At 42.4% G+C, this 17,964-nt stretch overlaps 1 protein-coding gene across 14 annotated transcripts in view; it reads right to left on the bottom strand.

The window, feature by feature from the left end:
• Nucleotides 1-17,964, bottom strand: part of UVRAG (UV radiation resistance associated) — a 289,633-nt gene that overhangs the window by 51,616 nt on the left and 220,053 nt on the right. For all 14 annotated transcript variants that reach the window (XR_014814737.1, XR_014814738.1, XR_014814739.1 and 11 more), the window contains one exon: nucleotides 16,309-16,387. Coding sequence is in view for 10 of the 14 variants with exons in the window: in XM_021062526.2 (XP_020918185.2) it covers nucleotides 16,309-16,387 (79 nt within the window). In the remaining 4 variants the exon portion in view is untranslated. The remainder of the gene's footprint in view (nucleotides 1-16,308; nucleotides 16,388-17,964) is intronic.

Raw genomic sequence — 17,964 nt, 5'->3', positions numbered from 1 at the left:
CTTGACGGAGTCGATGTCCATTTGATACAAGTTCCTTATTTTGCTGCAGACGGGTAACGCTCTGGTCCATGGAACACACTTCGAGTAGCACTGGTTTGACAACCTCGGCACATTTTCTACCCTAATGATGTTCTAGGGGAGAGTAAGTTAGAAAATCATCACATTCTGTTAGAAGTGGGAGGCGAGGTGGGCCCAGAGAGAACCAACTTTTATTGCGTATTCTCATGTTTTAAGATATATTAGTTAACCTTTATAATAACCACGGATTGGCAGGATTACCATTCTGAACTGAGGTTCAAAGAGGTGCTAAATTTATCTGATGTCATGTAACTGGTGTAGAAGCCATAAAATGTGTCCCTTCGATCTTGTGCAGCAGGGACTGTAACCGGCTGACGGCTCCAGCCACTGCACCCGTGTGTCCTCACTGCATTGGGGCCAAACTTCCTGCAGGCTGCACAGTGACCGTGCACAGCCAGGGTGCCAACGGCAGGCCCACTCTGGCGAGATGGGGGACTCCTCCAAGGGGCAACCCTGGCTTGAGGATTTCCCCATCCATCTGGAAGAACCTTCCTTAGAACCGAGCTGCAGTCCAAGAGCCTTCCTTATTAGCTTGCCTCCCTTCCTTTTCTCCTTAAGTATCCTACCTGCATTGCAGTCTGAGGGCTCCTCCCACCTTCTTTCACTCCCTTTCAGTAAATCATGTGGACATCGAATCCCCTCCTGAAGTCTGCTTCTTGTTAAATCCAAACGAATGCAGCTCCGGTAAATGTGGGCACTGGCACTGACCGTGTGATTATTTGGAGGGAAGAGAAGGTTAGTCTAGAATTAAATACAGTGAGTCTAAGACGCTGCGTTTTACTCACAGGAGAGGAAGTGCGATGCAAGGAGCAATGAAAAAGGCTGCCACTGCCTCACTTTCTCTTCCTGCGCCCGGGATAACACACTAAGAGGGACGACCAAGGGTGGAAGATGACGTCGGTGGTGAGACTAACAGAATCGCCTGTGCCAGCGGATGCGACAAATTGCTACTTCTTGGTGTTATTTACTTCATATTACCGGTCTTGGAAACGCAGTAAGTTTTGAAAACCCCCAAACAAAACAAAAGGATGCTCTGCTGTTGCCATAGGCCCTGAAGGCAGTGGTTTATGGATTCCGCAAATGGAAAGTCACATTGGCAGCTGTGCCAACTGTCTCAAACGCACACGCTAATGAGTGGAAATAAAGGGATATTTACTGAATATCTATTTAGGTTAAGGCAGTGTGCTAGGTGCTAGGTGAAATACACATGTGGACTATTTTTCATCCCAGGCATTTTCTTTCACGGCCTCTCACTCACCAGAGCCTCGTACAGTACATTCAGTGAATACTTCCTGGCTAGCATATTCAAAGAGCACACAACATTCTGCATGTATTCTGAGTTTCGAATTCAAATTAGACAACCAAGATAATTTACGTAGATAAAGTATAAGGAAACCAGGGTACTACATTTTGTTTAGAAGAAGAGATTATGGAAAAAGGAACTATTAACCAACTTTGAAAATAAATGGTATTACGTATATTTTAATGGCTATGTCTTAGAGAGCGAGAGAGAATAAAAATGACAACATAATAACGAATGCCTTTGCTTTTCACATCTTCCACGTCTTACTAGAGTTAAAAAAAAGACCATAGACCATTGCTAAAAGCTTCGTATTCCCTGGTACTCTTAAATGCGGGTATTAATAACTCCTTTATAGAAATAAATAGAAAAGCACTGACGGAAGATGTAAAGTGCATTAGTGTTCGTGTTATCTCCCCCAGTACGAATTTAATGGGTATCTTAATAAGGAGATATAAACTAATGTCACTGACGAGGAAATTTATACACACACGTCCTTAGTGGCCTCCGGGGGGCTTGACGGTGATGTCTGGCTGGAATGACTATAAAGCAGATGACGAATTAGTGTGGGGGCAAAGAGACACATAAATGCGTCTCAGAGATGAAACAATTATATTCTACAGTAGAAGTTAAAGGTCAGCTCAAAAGACAGCACAGTTGGTCCTAAAGCCGACTCACTAGTGCGGCGAAGCCCGCCGCTCCAGAACGTGCTGCGGCGAAGCTGTTTTGATAGCTGGGCCACAGGTTTCCTTAGCTATGATGATCTGAAAGTAACATTTATGCGTTTTAAGTCTCTTTGAATCACTTCAATACCATGAAGTGATGTTTATCACCGTTTAAGACACTGGCACATTCCGCTCGGATGATCTCATTCTCAGGGGACCTCTGCATCACGAAGCCTTAATTAATAAACGAAGGCGAAGGTTCAGACGCCTTTCAGAGGAATCCTAAATGACATTACAAACTAAGTCTAAAAAAAAAAAATTTTTTTTTTTTTTTTTTTAGTTAAGACAGACAAAGTAATTTCCTTTCTGTGGTTAGTTTAGCGGTCATAGTGCAGCCAATGTAGATAAAGTGACCACCACAACTGGTATCTCAAAAACGGAGACACTTGTTTCTCTCGCTTTCTCTTCTAATTAGATTTAATGTTAACGCCCAGGGCAGGGCCTTAAGCTGCAGGTGGTAAATGCCCAAACATCCACAAACATTCACGACTAGGCATTTGGGAAATCTTAACAGTATCGATACAAAACTCAGCTTATTCATTTATTCAGAGCTTATTTTTATGTTACATATCTTTAAAAACGTCTTTTATTTTTTTATTTTTTATTAAAATACAGTTGATTTACAACGTTGTGCCAATTTCAGTTGTATGGCAAAGGGACTCAATCATACATACATATGTATAAATATTTCTTCTTTTTTTAAGATTATTGTCTATCACGGTCTGTCCCAGGAAACTGGATATAGTTCCCTGCGCTGTACAGTAGGACCTTATCTTAAAATGATCACAAAAGTTGTTTCCAATTTATCTTTCCATAGCATGAAGGAGAAAAAGTACCAAAAATAGTCCATGCAGATGTTTTTCAGCGATTTATTTAAAATTCCTCCTCTACCATGGAGTTATTTAATTATCCTAAGCTTCAGTTTCCTCACTTGTAAAGTGAGAAAGACAATAAACACCTGAAAGGGTTATTATGAAAATCAGAGATAAGGAATAAAAAATGCATTGCAGATAGGTAATCAGTAAAAGCAGACATTTTAATTTGTTTAGCTAAGACAAATGCACATCCAGGGGTTCTACCTCAAAATTCTTTTCCTTATGGTGTATGACAAGGGCCTATCAAGTCCTTTCCTCTGGCAAACACATCTCAAAGACTACGAGAATTCAATGAATTAGTGTCACACACGCTTTTTTATTGTTGCTATGCTAGAATTTTTTTAATGTCAAGATACAACACACAAACAGCAAAGCACATGCATGCAGGGTTTAAAGGATCATTATAGAGCAAACGCCTGCAAAACCACCACTCAGTCAAGAAACAAAAGGCTGGTGCCTCAAAGCTCCCTGTTGAGCCCCTTGCTCATGAGAACCCCCTTGTCTCTCCCAGAGCCTGTCACGATCTGTGCTTTTTGTATAGTTTTCATTCCTAGCAATATAGTTTAATCTTGCCTATTTTTGAAGCATACACAAATAGAGGAACACTTTGGAGATTCTCTTTTGCTTTGCTTCTTTGACCCAACATTAGGTTTGTGAAATGCAGCCTTATCGCTGCACAGAGCTGTGGTTTCATGGCCACACAGGACCCCATTACACAAATACACCATGATTAGCGAGAAACACAGTGCTGGCAGATTTTCAAGTTGTTTCCAGTTTTCGGCTATTACAAATAATGCTGCCATAAACATTCTCATGCGCATATCTGCACCATCAGTGGAGAATGCCAACGCGTTTTCTAAAATGACTTATCAATTTACACTGCATCACCTGTAGTTAACCATTTTTTTAAATAATGTATGTGCTTAAAACAATATTGGGAGGAATCATGGAACACTCACTATTCCTAGAAGAAAGGAAGGGGTTATTAAAGCTCAACCTATTCTCTAGAGGAGCAGACAGAGGCCCAATAGAAAGAAACCACCTGTCCAAGGTACGAGAAGTTAAAGGAGAGAGAAGCGAACACCAAAATTTCTAACTGCTGGTGTTGTGTTCTTCCCATTAAACAATTTCGTCCACCTTTCGGGAGTCTGTGGATGACAAATTTTCATTCCTTCCATTGTATCTACCCGAGTTATTTAAATGCGAAATGCCAGTCTGAGTTTACAACACAGACATCTTTTAAGCTAACAGCCTGCCCAGGGATCTACAAATCTACTGCTCTACATACAGGACAACGATTTGGGTCTGTCCACACAGAGCTGCTGGTCTGTTTGAGAGGATAACTGTCTTTTCTCTCTCTCTTTTTTTAAAAGATAAATTAGCCCAACAGCATTAAAAGTTCAAAAATCTAGAATCTCAAATCAACGGTGCTAGCCTTCTCTAAAAGCTAGAGATTCTGGATTGTGAATCAGAAGACCTAGGTTCAAGGTTTGGCTCTACTACTTAACAGATCTGTGTGACCGCGAGGTGGTACTTCCTGCCTTCTTCAAAGCTTAGTCTCCCTAGCAGCAAAAGAGGACAGCGATACTGTTATACTTCCTAGGGTTGCGGGAGATGATAAGGCAAAGTGCCCGGGACCTGAACAATGTTAAACTGTAAACGTTACTATTATCTGTACAGCCACTATGCTAAGTTGTAGAGAAGAGTTACAAGTTTAATGCTCAAAGCCCCATCTACCATGTTTTAATCCAGGCAGGTGAGTCAAAGCCTAACTCAGTTTCTCTTTTCATAAGAATGAATAGAGTTTGAGATTTGTATTTTTTCGTACTAGCACCTTAAATATATAGCACCATATTTTAAAAATACAGTTTCAAAATCTAAACTTCTAAAATGGCTTCACTCTTTTCCATTATGAGGTAAAAACACCACCTCTAATGTTTATCAATAGCCAAAGGAAAGAATACTGCTAAATTGTGGGAGAGCCCTCTAGGGAAGCAATAATTTTACCTGATTAAAAATGTCATGTCTCAAAAAAGGGTAACATGTCATAGCCTAGTAATGCAGATGAGAAGAGAGTCAAAAGGCAACTTTATTGCCCAGAAATGCAGTTAGTCATGTCAGCAGGAGGGCTGGGGAGAGACAGAGATCGATGGATCAATGCCAGAGTGTGTGTCCTTCGGAGCTTTGCGCACAGTAGGACTCCACCTGGGGGTCTTTATATTCCTTTCTCCGCTTCCCTCCCCTCTTCTTCTTCTTCTTTTTTTTTTTGGCTTTTTAGGGTGGCACCTGCAGCATATGGAAGCTCCTAGGCTAGGTGTCAAATCGGAGCTGCAGCTGCTGGCCCACACCACAGCCACAGCAACGCTGGATCCTTAACCCACTGAGTGAGGCCAAGGATCGAACCCACATCCTCATGGATACCAGTCGGGTTTGCAACCCGTCAAGCCACAATAGGAACTCCCTAAAATTCTTTTCTGTCTGATAAAAAGAAGCCAGCAAGTATGTTCCCCTGAACTTAAGAGTCAGATGATTAGCGTCTGAATGTCTCTGCTCGCTGTTCAGAGGCTCAGTTTATCTAAATGTAAAATAATATCAATACTTTTAGGGCTTTTGCAAAGGATGAAAGAGGTAATATATGTGAAAGATCTCTGTGCCCTAAAGTAAGCTATACAAATGCAAGTTAAAACTTTCATTTTTCATTTGGAAAGATATTTTGGGCATTGGATTTCTGGTCTCTTTTCTTTTGTCCTTTTGGCACCATACCCGCGGCATATGGAAGTTGCCAGGCTAGGGGTCGACTTGGAGCTGCAGCTGCCAGCCCACACCACAGCCACAGCGACACAGGATCCGAGCCAAGTCTGCAACCTACACCACCGCTCACTGTGATGCTGGATCCTTAACCCACTGAGCAAGGCTGGGATGCAGAACACATTCGTTTCCACCGAGCCACGATGGGATCTCCCTAGTTTCAGCTTAGAGTGAAAGTGTCCAACTGAGGTAAAAGTAAATTACTTTATCTTGTTAATTCGTCGCTCTCAGCATTTGCAATTACGGTGATCACAGTCAACGTATCATTTCAGATTCCAGTAAACCGGATAAGCGCTGATATGAGTCTTTAAAAACCAATATAAGAACACTTAACCAACCACTTGCAACTACAAAAAGGTATGTTATCCCTTTAAATACAGAATGAAACTTTTAGAAAACAACCATATATATATTCTTTTTCTACCTCAGTTAAAGCCTCCATTTAAATAGACATAAATCAAGACGCATTTAAATACACACATATTTAAGTAGCAATAAGAAATAAATTTATAAATTTATTAAATTCATCAATTAAAACGCTATAAAATTTAGAAATACGTTTATAAAAAAGTTACAAATAAAGAAGAAATAAGTAGAAATAACTAGCAGTCTTAAAGAGAAAAAAGCAAAATCTTCCGGTTAACTCATTTACACTCATTCTTTCAATAAACACTCACTGGACATCTGCAACATGCCCGGGAGCTCACACGGACCAGCTTTAGTTCCAAGTATAACAGCTGGTAACAGCATGGGATCAACCAAAAAACGTCTCTTCCAAATCCCTACTGTTAAGGTGACCGGTTCTGGCCAGGCTGCCCTTGATACACCTTCCAGAGCCCTTCCTCAGCCCCTCTGCTCCGCCTCCTCTCACCAGCCAGGTGCTTCCTTCCTGGATTTTCAGTTCAGGTGCCGTAACTTTCTAGGGAAGCACTCCTCTCCCCATCAGCCTACCAGGAATAGCAGCAGCATGAAGCACAGAAGCTGGCAGCTACTATTTATTGAGGACCCATTCTGGAGACAAGACCTGTGCTACAATCTGAGCATTCGCTGCTTCTTGTTCCCACTACAACCCTATGCTAAGTGTTCAGTCATTAGGGAGAGAAGGGAACGGGGGTGCTGTGAATTTCAGCACATGGCCAAGTTCATCCTCTCCGTGGGCAGCACACCCACATCTGAGGGACCCTCCCTGCGCAGGGCCAGACCCATTCTCCGACCAGAACTTCTCCTTGGACAGGGATCACTGCCAGCCTCGTGCTGCTGGTTAGTTGACGACTTACACAGTGCGCATCCTTCCCAGCCCCGCATATAAACACCTTGGCCTTGAACAGCACACTCAGATATTTGTGGGTTGAGATTACACACGTCCACCCACATACATATGACCATGCGACTGTTCTACTCTTAACAAGGGAAAAAAAACAACCCACTAAGGAATACTTATGAGTAGCGTTAATTATCATCTTTCTAGATTGAGGATTTGCCTGAAACTCTGCTTTGTCCATAGCAAAATGTTAGAGTTACCATACGGCTCAGCAACCTCACTCACAGGTATGCACCTAAGAGGGATGAAAACGTGGCACCACGAGACACTTGTCCGTGAATGTTTGAAGTGGCATTATTCATGGTAGCCCCCAAGTGTAAGTAACCCAAATGTTATCAACTGATGAATGGACGAATAAAATGTGGTATATCCATATACATCTCCAAATGGCCACAGCCACTTGCAAATAAGAAGGAATGACTAAAGCATGCTACAGCATGGATGAACCATAAATCTATGCTGAGGGGAATAAGCCAGTCACAGAGACCACATATTTCATTGCATTCCTTGCAAGGTCTAGAACAGCACATCTATAGAAACGCAAGCAGTGGCTGCCTACGGATGGAGGTCTTAAGGGAACAGGGAGTGACTGCTAATGGGTACAAGGTTTATCTGGTGGCAATGAAAATATTCTAAAACTGTGGCGAGAGTTGCAGAACTGGTTGACTATGTTACGAACACTGGACTGTACATTTTAAGTGGGTGAATTATATGGTTTGTGAATTGTATCTTAGTAAATTGTTTGTTGTTGTTTTAAGGGATGGGACATTTAAAAGAGTTTCTACTATATTATTGGCAAATTTGTAGGCAACAAGGAGGGAAAAAAAGGCATTTTGACGATGAAAACATCCTTGGAATTTGTATTCTTGATTCCAAGCAGAATTAAGAAAATAAAAATGCATTTTCTCCTCATGTGTCATATGCATTGAACTTGTATGTTGAAGAAAAAGACATGAATTTAAGCTGCTGGGTGTAAGCTGGCATCGATCCCTTCTAAATAGCTGTGCACTGTGGGCCCCATAAGTTTTATAGAAAGACCATGTCCCTGGCAGAAGAGAAGTTTCCAACAGCTTTTGGAAGGACAGGCTACTTTTACTTTCTATGAAGTCTTAAAGTAACTTGAGGAAAAAGAGAGGTAACAGAGTAAAAAGACAAGAGCGCATGAGGTCTCCAGGATCTAATACTCATTCTTCTACTTAATTCCTGATCTCAGGGGTCTCGTCTGTAAAAGGCAGGTTATTGTCTGTGCCTTAACCATCTCACAGGATTGCAATAAGACCCCTGGCAAAAAGAAAAGAGAAGAAATGAAGTGAGTGGGATATAGCTGGATCTGCCTTCAGATGTGGTCTTGAATGCTCCCGGCCATGTCACAGCTTTGTCATCCTTCGGAAGTTAGTACAGCAGCAACTCAATCTCTTACCTAAAGACAGACCTGGTCAACAGACTGCACAGAGTACGAAATGAGATACAGGAAGGCTCAAGGACACCAAAAGCCATTCAGTTCCATACAAATGTAAATCATCAGTATCTGTAAACTATCCCCTCAAAGCATTACTCTTTAAGTCCCCCAACGCTTAAGAAAGGGGAGAAGGGGTCTGGCTCAAGAAAACCCAAAAGCAATAGTGAAGAATCCCCTGACAGTGGCTCGCCTAAGGCCTAGCGTTGTACGGTTTTACCAGAATTCAAATTTGCAGGCCTTTTACACAATGCGGACACATGTGCCCTGGTTTAGCACACAATGAGCAACTGAGGGGTTTCATAGGAAATCTGGATGGCTACATTCTCCAGGACAGAGGTTCCTGAATCTTTTTGGTCTCAAGATACCTTTATACTCTTATTAAAGTTGAGGGCCCCAAAAAGCTTCTGTTTATGTAGGTCATATACAAACATTTCCGATATTAGAGGTTGTAATTGAAAAAGCTTTTAAATATTTATTCACTTTAAAATAATTATAGAAATCTGTTACTTTTTTTTATGAAAGTATAGTTGATTTACAGTGTTGTGCCAATTTCTGCTGTAGAGCAAATTGTGACTCAGTTATACATACATATATATATTCTTTTTTTAAAATATTGTTTTCCATCATGGTTTATCCCAGGAGACTGGATATAGCTGCCTGTGCTCCACAGTAGGACCTTGCTGTGTATCCATTCTAAATGTAACAGTTGGCATCTACTAACCCTAAACTCCCAGGCCATCCCACTCCCCATATAAATAGTACTTTAATGAAAAACAAGCATATTAAAAAAAAAAAAAAAACTAGTAAGATGAGCAACATTGTTTTGTATTTTTCAAGTCTCTTTTGCAATGTCTGCTTTAACAGAAGACAGCTGGATTCTTACATTTTCTTCTGTATTCATTTTGTTACCATATGTTGTTTCATAAGAAAATCCAGCCTCTTCGAGATACGTAATTGGTAAAGAAAGGAATATTTGAATAGCTTTTCCCAGATAAGTGTAGATATTCTTCTCTGATACTACCTCCAAACTCAATAAGCAGTAGATTCTTAAGCTATTAAAGGTTAGTAGCAATGCAGAATCTGAAACCATATCAACATACTTTTTACATCCGCTACATTAAAAGCCATTGGATTTTTTGCACTTTGAAGAGATCTTTGCCTGAACCTGACTTCATAGCAACACACGCTGGTAATCTGGAAAATACTGGCTCACTGAGCTGCACAGACTTTAAATGCTAATACATTCACTAAAAAATATTTTAAAATCGCATCTGTTAAATGTCACTACCAACCTCATCAAAAACATCTTTAAGGAATGGGAAGTTGTCAATATCATGGTGGCAAAGGCAAGTTTTCCAAAACATTGTTTTCATTCAAAATCTTGAATTTCATGATCAGCTGATTTCCTTTATAAAAGAGGCTCATTTCATTTATTTTTGAAAAAAATGTCTGCCAAACACACAAGTCTGTATACTTGGCTTTTGTGTTAGTCAATCTTTCAAGATGGTGCTCCATGACCAAAAAAAATGGCTAATTTAGTGAGCAATTCAATTGCATAAGTGCTTTTCCTTGAAACAACCATTAGAGTTTGGTCTGCAGCAGAAGTGCTTAATGCATATTTCCCTTTCTATCACACAGACTTAAAAAAAATGTACGGAAGGGTCAATACTTAATACAATTAATATTTTTTACTGCTTCGAGGACATTCTTAAGTGAAACTTGCTTTTGTCTTTTTGGTTTTTTTGAAACTATGAGTTTGTTGAAATTGCCCCTTTTCCGACCAACAAACTCACTTATGCTCTGTATCCAATTTCCTTTCCCCTTCTCCAAGACCTTACTCCTTCAAGTAGCCCTTCAGTAGCCCTTCCTTCTCTCATATTAGCAATCCCTCTCATTTGCTCACTCATCAGCATATAAACATGCCCAATCCAAACGTCTGCCAGTGGACATTTGGGTTGTTTCCATGTCTTGACTATTGTGAATAAATAGAGCTGTAATGAACATGCGGGTGCGTGTGTCTTTTTTAAGGAACGTTTTGTCTGGATATAGTTCTATGCATAGTTTTCTAAGGTACCTCCATACTGTTGTCCACAGTGGTTGTACCAATTTACATTCCCACCAACAGTGCAGGAGGGTTCCCTTTTCTCCACACTCCCTCCAGTATTTGCTATTTGCGGACTTATTAATGATGGCCATTCTGACTGGGATGAGTTTTGATTTGCATTTCTCTAATAATCAGTGATGCTGATTGGGAGCTTGGGGGTTAACAGATGCAAACTATTGCCTTTGGAATGGATAAGCAATGAGATCCTGCTGTGGAGCACTGGGAACTATGTCTAGTCACTTATGATGGAGCATGATAATGTGCGAAAAAAGAATGTATGCATGTATGTATAACTGGGTCCCCTTGATATACAGTAGAAAATTAACAGAACACTGTAAACCAGCTATAATGGAAAAAAATAAAAATCATTATACAAATTAAAGCAAAAACAAAAAAACAAAATATGCCCCATATCTCCTACCTTAAAAAATGAAACACAGCAAAATCGTTCCACATCCCCACAAAACAAATTAAAGAAAAAAAAAAAAAGAAAACCAACAAAAGCTTCCCTTAAACCTACGGTCTTTTCCAGTTATGAACCCATTTATCTATCTCACTTCACAAAATACACCTCGGGAGGGCTGTCTACACTCAGTGTCACTTCCTCACTTCCGACTCACTCTTCAACATACCCAGGGCTCTACTGATACTGCTCGGCAGTGACTTCCACGTCCCCGAGTCCCTTGGACACTTTGTCTGGCAGTAGGATTTGGCGCAGTCGAGCACTCCCTCCTTCCAGAACTGACGCTGCTTAGGTTCCAAATTATTCCTTCCTCCTGGTTTTCTCTCTACCCGCTGGCCGTCCCTCTCAGTCTTTGCTGGTTCTTCCCCCTCTATCCAACGTCTAAGTGGATTTTCTCAGGGCTAAATCCCACAGTATGTTTCTATCTGCACCTGTTTCTCTTTTCAGCTAGCTCTGCATGCCCTTCCTGGTTGATGTCGTCTGGTTCCATGGATTTAAACAATAGCTTTCTATTGATGACAACCAATTTTCTACCCTGAGAGCCAAACCCATGTGTCCTGTTGCTTACTTGATGATTCTACTTGAATTTCTAAAAGGCAACTCAAACTTAACATTTCCAAGGCAAGACTTTTGGTTCTCCCAACCCCCACCTCTTGGCCCCTTCCCCATCTCAATAAACAGCATTTCCATACATCCGGTTGCTCAGATACAAAACCCAGGAGTCATTCTTGATAACTCCCTTCCCCTCATCTCTCACATTCAATCCATTAGTTCATCTCCCATTTTATACCCATGGCATATGGAAGGTCTGGGGCCAGGAACTGAATCGGAGCCACAGCTGTGGCAATGCCAGATCTTTTAACCCACTGCACTGGGCTGGGGACCGAACCCACACCTGCGGAGCAACCTGAGCCGCTGCACTTGGATTCTTAACCCACTGCACTACAGTGGGCCTCCTCCCGTGATATATTTTGTGACGTAACATTTTAGTGGCAGGTGTACAACGGAATGATTCAACGTATGCATATAGTGTGAAATGACCACCCCAATAAGTCTCCTTAACATCCATCACTACCCATAGTTACAGAGTTTTCTTTTCTTGTTGTGAAAACTTAGGATACATTCTCTCGGCAACTTTCAAATTTACAATACGGTATTAACTAGAGTCGCCATGCTGTACATCACATCCCCAAGGCTTCTGTATTTTCTAACTGGAAGCCGGTACTTTCTGATCACTTCCACCCATTTCCACTACCCCCTACCTCCCACCTCTGACAACCACCCACATGTTCTCTTTATCTATGAGTTTGGAATTTTTTTTTTAATGTAGATTCCGCATATGAGTGAGATCGCATGGTATTTAATTCACTTAGCATGATGCTTCAAGGTCCACCTACATGGCAAATGGCAGGATTTCCCTCTTTTTACGGCTGAATAATATTCTACTCTGTGTGTGTGTGTGTGTGTGTGTGTGTGTGTGTGTACACACTAGATTTTCTTTATCTATTCATACACCGATGGACACTCAGGTTATTTCCATGACTTGGCCATTTTAAATAATGCAATAGACATGGGGGGTGCAGACATCTTTTCAAGTTACCTTTGGACAAATACCCCAAAGTGGAAATGCTGGAGCAAATGCTGCCCCTGTCACTGCGCAGGATGACGAGGCGGGTACATCAAGAGTTATGAAGCTCTCCACAAATGTAAGGTAAACGTATTACAGTTTTTTTTTTTTTTTTTTTTTTGGTCTTTTTTGCCATTTCTTGGGCCGCTGCCGCGGCATATGAAGGTTCCCAGGCTAGGGGTCGAATCGGAGCTGTAGCCACCGGCCTACGCCAGAGCCACAGCAATGAGGGATCCAAGCCGTGTCTGCCACCTACACCACAGCTCACGGCAACGCTGGATCGTTAACCCACTGAGCAAGGGCAGGGATGGAACCCGCAACCTCATGGTTCCTAGTCGGATTCGTTAACCACTGTGCCACGACGGGAACTCCGTATTACAGTTTTTGACTTACTACTTTTTACACTCTGGGAACTAAAAGCAAACCAGTGTGCTGTACACAAATACTAGCATAATGTCCTTAAAAGCTCATGGACAATCATGGCAGGAGCTGGTTTTTTTTAAATCAACGTTAATTACACAGTACCTGAATCTTGCCGGGCCCATCCCTGTGGTGTTACAGGCTGCCCAACAGGGAAACTATTTCCCACCAAAGGGGCTGGCTCTGGAAACATAGTAGGAAAGGGTGCTATGAACAAGGCACTTTGCCTCATTCACCTTCAGCAGCCAACCCCGCACACACACCCCCTCAGACAGCAGTGACAGGAAGAGGGCAAGCAGGCCTTACCAGCCCTCTCGGCTCTTCAAACAACACTTGAGGAGTTCTCCTTGAAGGCCTGTCTTTCTGAGCTTGTGCTCTCAAAACTCGGGCTGGACTGATCCCAAAAACTGAAGTAACAAATATGACCAAATTCTGTCATTTCCTCTACCAAAAAAGCAATTTTACTACCACTTCTGGTTGTGATGAAAGGTCCCATTGACTATTCAAACCCTCAACCAAGTTATGGACGCGGTATTAAGTGACTTCACCCCCTTTTCTCTGGCACTTTAACACATGCCAATGCTTCCAGCCACCTCCACTAACGTGGCTTATAAATTACTGAGGTGGGGCCATTTTAACAGCATGATTTGTTCACATCTCTTGAGATGCCGTATAAATGAGGCTGGCTGAGAAGACAAACTCCTCTTTGACAAGATGTATTGGTACGTGTGTGTGTGTGTGTGTGTGTGTGTGTGTACACACGGGTTGGAAATATCTTATTAATATAATACCTGGTTAGGAGCCATGAGGATTTAGGGTTCTTTGATTTGTCATACGTTGAAATGGAGTGGCAGCAAGGCTGAAGACCAAATGAAACATTTCCCAAGAAACAGCAGAGAGATGGAACAGACTTGAAGCGAAAAAAAGGGGAAGGTCACAAATTTGCTACAAATTTCTTTATAAACGCCCCAAGGCAGCTTCCTGAATGAACTGTGAAACCTAAGAACGTCTGCTAATGAGAAGTTTACTGTCGTCTCCTGTTAAAACTGCCGTGACAGCGAGGAAAAAGCACCAGAGGGCAGGGACCTGCTCCCTGTGGCGTGACAGGGGTTGACTCCTTGATCTTAAACACACACGCAAATGCCACCTCTGCGTTTCGAAGAGCGTGTAATGTCGCGGGGCACACAACGTTACTAGAGGGAAGCCGTGTTTTAAAGAGATGAATAAAACGAGTTCAGCGTATTTGTGGCCTTGGTTCAGTCGAGAATAAGATCAGAGGCCGCTTGGGAAGTGCTCCAGAGTGAGGACCAAACAGGTGCGAGAGCCAAGCCTAACGTGGAGGGTGGGCTCCCCCCCATTTTCCACGGCACGTTGGCACCTTCCTCCTGGCCTTGTTCTCAGAGCAAAGCTGGGCTGTTCTTAGCCCCTCTTTATCATACCTTGCCATTCCTGTTGGGCCCTGAGAAGAAAGAGCTGAGTGAGTGAGTGTGTGTGTGTGTGTGTGTGTGTGTACATGTGTGTGTCTGAAGCTGAGATTTATGAGGAACTCCGGGCATTTCAGCCCTCGCCTTAAATAGGTGTAGGTTTCACATGGAAACTTCCAACAGACTTCTGACCTTAGGCCCCATGTGCATAAGGCAAGAAACAGCCAACAGAGCGAAGGTAGAAGAAGCTCTGAGCTCAGATCAGAACTCGGTTCAGCGTCCTGACATCCTGCCTCCCACACTTGGAGGCCAGTGTCCACGTGCTCTCTCCCACCCTGGCTGACTTCATCTCATCTACTTAGACCTCTTCGCCCTTGATGGACCCTTAGTCTGGCCACTTCTTGACCACTTCCAAGCACTGCCTTTTCTACGGTATGATGACTTATCAGTAGGGTGAGCCAGGCACCCTGGAAATTTAGGTCCTGTTTCTTAGACTGAGACACTTTCTGGTGGGAGGGAAAGCATCAGATGTGGCAAGAATGGCACATGGAAAGATGAGTCTTGGGCCAGAGGCAGTGAGCAGGGCCGCTTGCCTGGAATGAAGAACACAGGCTGGACGGCAGTGACAATCAAAGCAGAGGGAGTGAGAGGTTACAAGCAAATGATTAATCGAGGATTGCAAACTAGAAATCTGATCCGGTATCAGAAAAGAGTTAAGAGTCCTAATAAAAACCAAATTAAAAAAAAATCGAACCGCGGTTAGATGAGGAGAAGAATGGCAAAGATGACACCACGTGGAGGAATGATCCCAGATCTGTCCGAAATGAAAAAGGGAATTGTTCAGTGAGTCTTTACAATTATGTGGATAAAAGGCAACTCAGGCTCATAAAAAAAGCATCACAGACCTTACTGCTTCTATAAAAAGGACAGGTCTGAGGACACAGACGATAACGTCCTTCAGTAAGAGCCAGACAGCAGCTTTTATCCACGTGATACTCCAGCTGGAAAGATGTTACGCAGAAACAAAGCCCTGAAGCGGGCTTCCCTTTCCAACTAGAAAATTTACGGAATGTCTACCTCTTGAAGTAGAGCCAAGTGTGCTAAGGAAATGCTGCATATTTCTTTCAAGAAAATGCAAACCCAAGCATCTGGTCGTCTGTCTATGGCACGTGGAAGGACATTAAGTGAGACACGAGCTGGTGCGATGTTGGGACAGTCTCAAGAATCTAAGATGGGTTGAAAGGACCACATGCCTGGCCTTTTCTTTGGGGACCCTGGGTAACAGGTGAGGAGGCCATCAAGGACTTGCCAATGTCACTAAGCTTTTACTCCATAAACAACTCCCGATGCAAAATGGGTCACGAGACGTGGTCCAAGAGAAGCAGGCTGTGTGAGAAGAAAGCTATTACCGGTCAACCCGCAGAGGCAAGAGGTCAACCCCCACATTCAACTAGAGTCTACGGGCAGGTAACACGTCAGTAAAGGGCTTCTGAGGATTTAGCAGGAGGATACTACTTTGCACCCACTGCTTCTCTGTGGTATTTATAACGGCACCGAAAAAGACGAGGGCCAAAAAAGAACGTTGCATCATCACTGTAACTGGTTAAATAAAAGAACCAACTGTAGTGCTTGCTCATAAAGAGGCTCAGCCATCCCAGGAGGCGGGCTGCACGTGGGAGGTGGGAGGGAAGTGGAGTTACTTACCTGCGCTATATTTTTGTTCAGAAGATAGACCCCGTAATCAAACTGCAACTTCTCCCCTCCTTTGGGGTATAATGGAAACCTAAAAAAGGTAAAATGGGATCAGAAGTTTTACACAACTTGAGTAAAACAACCTCCGAGTTGTTGAAGAAGACAGGAGTTCCTTGGATACAGCGTAAACATTTGAAGACTTGGACTAAATCACTCATGTAATCACTGCAGCCTATTATCTTAATATCTTTGTTAACACTGGTCAAATCAGAACGATGGCTACTTTATTTCAAAGAGAAATCTGAATAGGTTGTGCAACAAAGGAGCAATAGATAAGAAAGTTGACCCACTAACCTCAAGGGGTTGAGGCCACTATGTCTCCTATTGTATACGTCATAAACTCACCAGCCTAAGATTAAGATCCTAAAATTTTTCCCTCTAATGCCTTGGGTCCGATATCTCAACTTCTACCAAATGGGAGAAAAGATTAAGAAAAAAAAAAGACTTGAAAGCAATATAAATGGTCTCTGCTTTTCCTAAGGTGGCCAGTCAAATCAGTGACACCCATGAGCGAAAAGTCATCAAAAATGCCTCCACATTCGCAGGCGTAGCTATTTGGATGTTACTTCTCCAAGGCAATGTGCTTGCGCCATACAGTTCTCATAAGACTTTCCATTTTAACCCGATGCACTGAAATAACGAAGGTATGAGATCTATAGTTTTTGTTTGTTTTGTTTTGTTTTTTGGTCTTTTTGCCTTTCCTAGGGCCACTCCCGCAGCACATGGAGGTTCCCAGGCCTATGCCAGAGCCACAGCAACACGGGATCCGAGCCGCGTCTACAACCTACACCACAGCTCATGGCAACGCTGGATCCTTAACCCACTGAGCAAGGCCAGGGATCGAACCCACAACCTCATGGTTCCTAGTCAGATTCGTTAACCACTGCGCCACGATGGGAACTCCTGAGATCTGTAGATCTTTATAAAGGTGATGAGTCGTTTTAGGGGGTAAATTTCCCTCACTATCTCTCCTTTCCTCCTGCAAATGAAGAAGCAAAGCTTAGCGTTTACCTATATTCTAGTCAGACCTTCCCCTGATTCTCAAGACCCAGCGTGCATTTTAACCTCTCCAACCTCTTTCTCTACAAACGGATCAATCACAACTTCGGGTCAAGAAGACAACATATGCGTTTCTTAGTTTTGCAACAGATGACCATTCTTTAGAATAAAATAAGCGTACTGAAATAAATGGCAAGTGGCAATTGCTGGATATTCTTAATTTATTTCCGTTGCGTTTTAACTGCCTAAGGAAAAGACACATCCCATAAAGTTTAGAGGATACTGCTTTCTAGGGAAAATAAAAGAAACAGAATTTAAAGATTTATGTCAAATTCTCAGGTTGCTGATTACATAGCGCCCAAAAGGTAAATTTGTTGTGTTGTAAAATTATAGGCACTGGGGAGTGAGCCAGGTCATGAACTGCCTTTATTCTCTACAGTGGAACACTACCAAATGCTTGGTTTTATCAAGAAGACAGAGCTTTGTATTTAACTGAGGTTATTAAAAAAATAAACTAGGATGTGGTTTGGCTCTAAGGGGAGATACATAAAAATGATAGCACAGCAAATTCAGGATAAGCAAAGTATAACGCACCAGGCTTTTATGGGC

Source organism: Sus scrofa, chromosome 9 (assembly GCF_054392235.1).
Source record: "Sus scrofa isolate SSC_HxYL_T2T_F1_AM1 chromosome 9, Sscrofa_HxYL_maternal_Yorkshire_Landrace_v2.0, whole genome shotgun sequence".
In the NCBI taxonomy this organism is placed as follows: domain Eukaryota; kingdom Metazoa; phylum Chordata; class Mammalia; order Artiodactyla; family Suidae; genus Sus; species Sus scrofa.
This window is presented reverse-complemented; position numbering and strand designations above follow the sequence as displayed.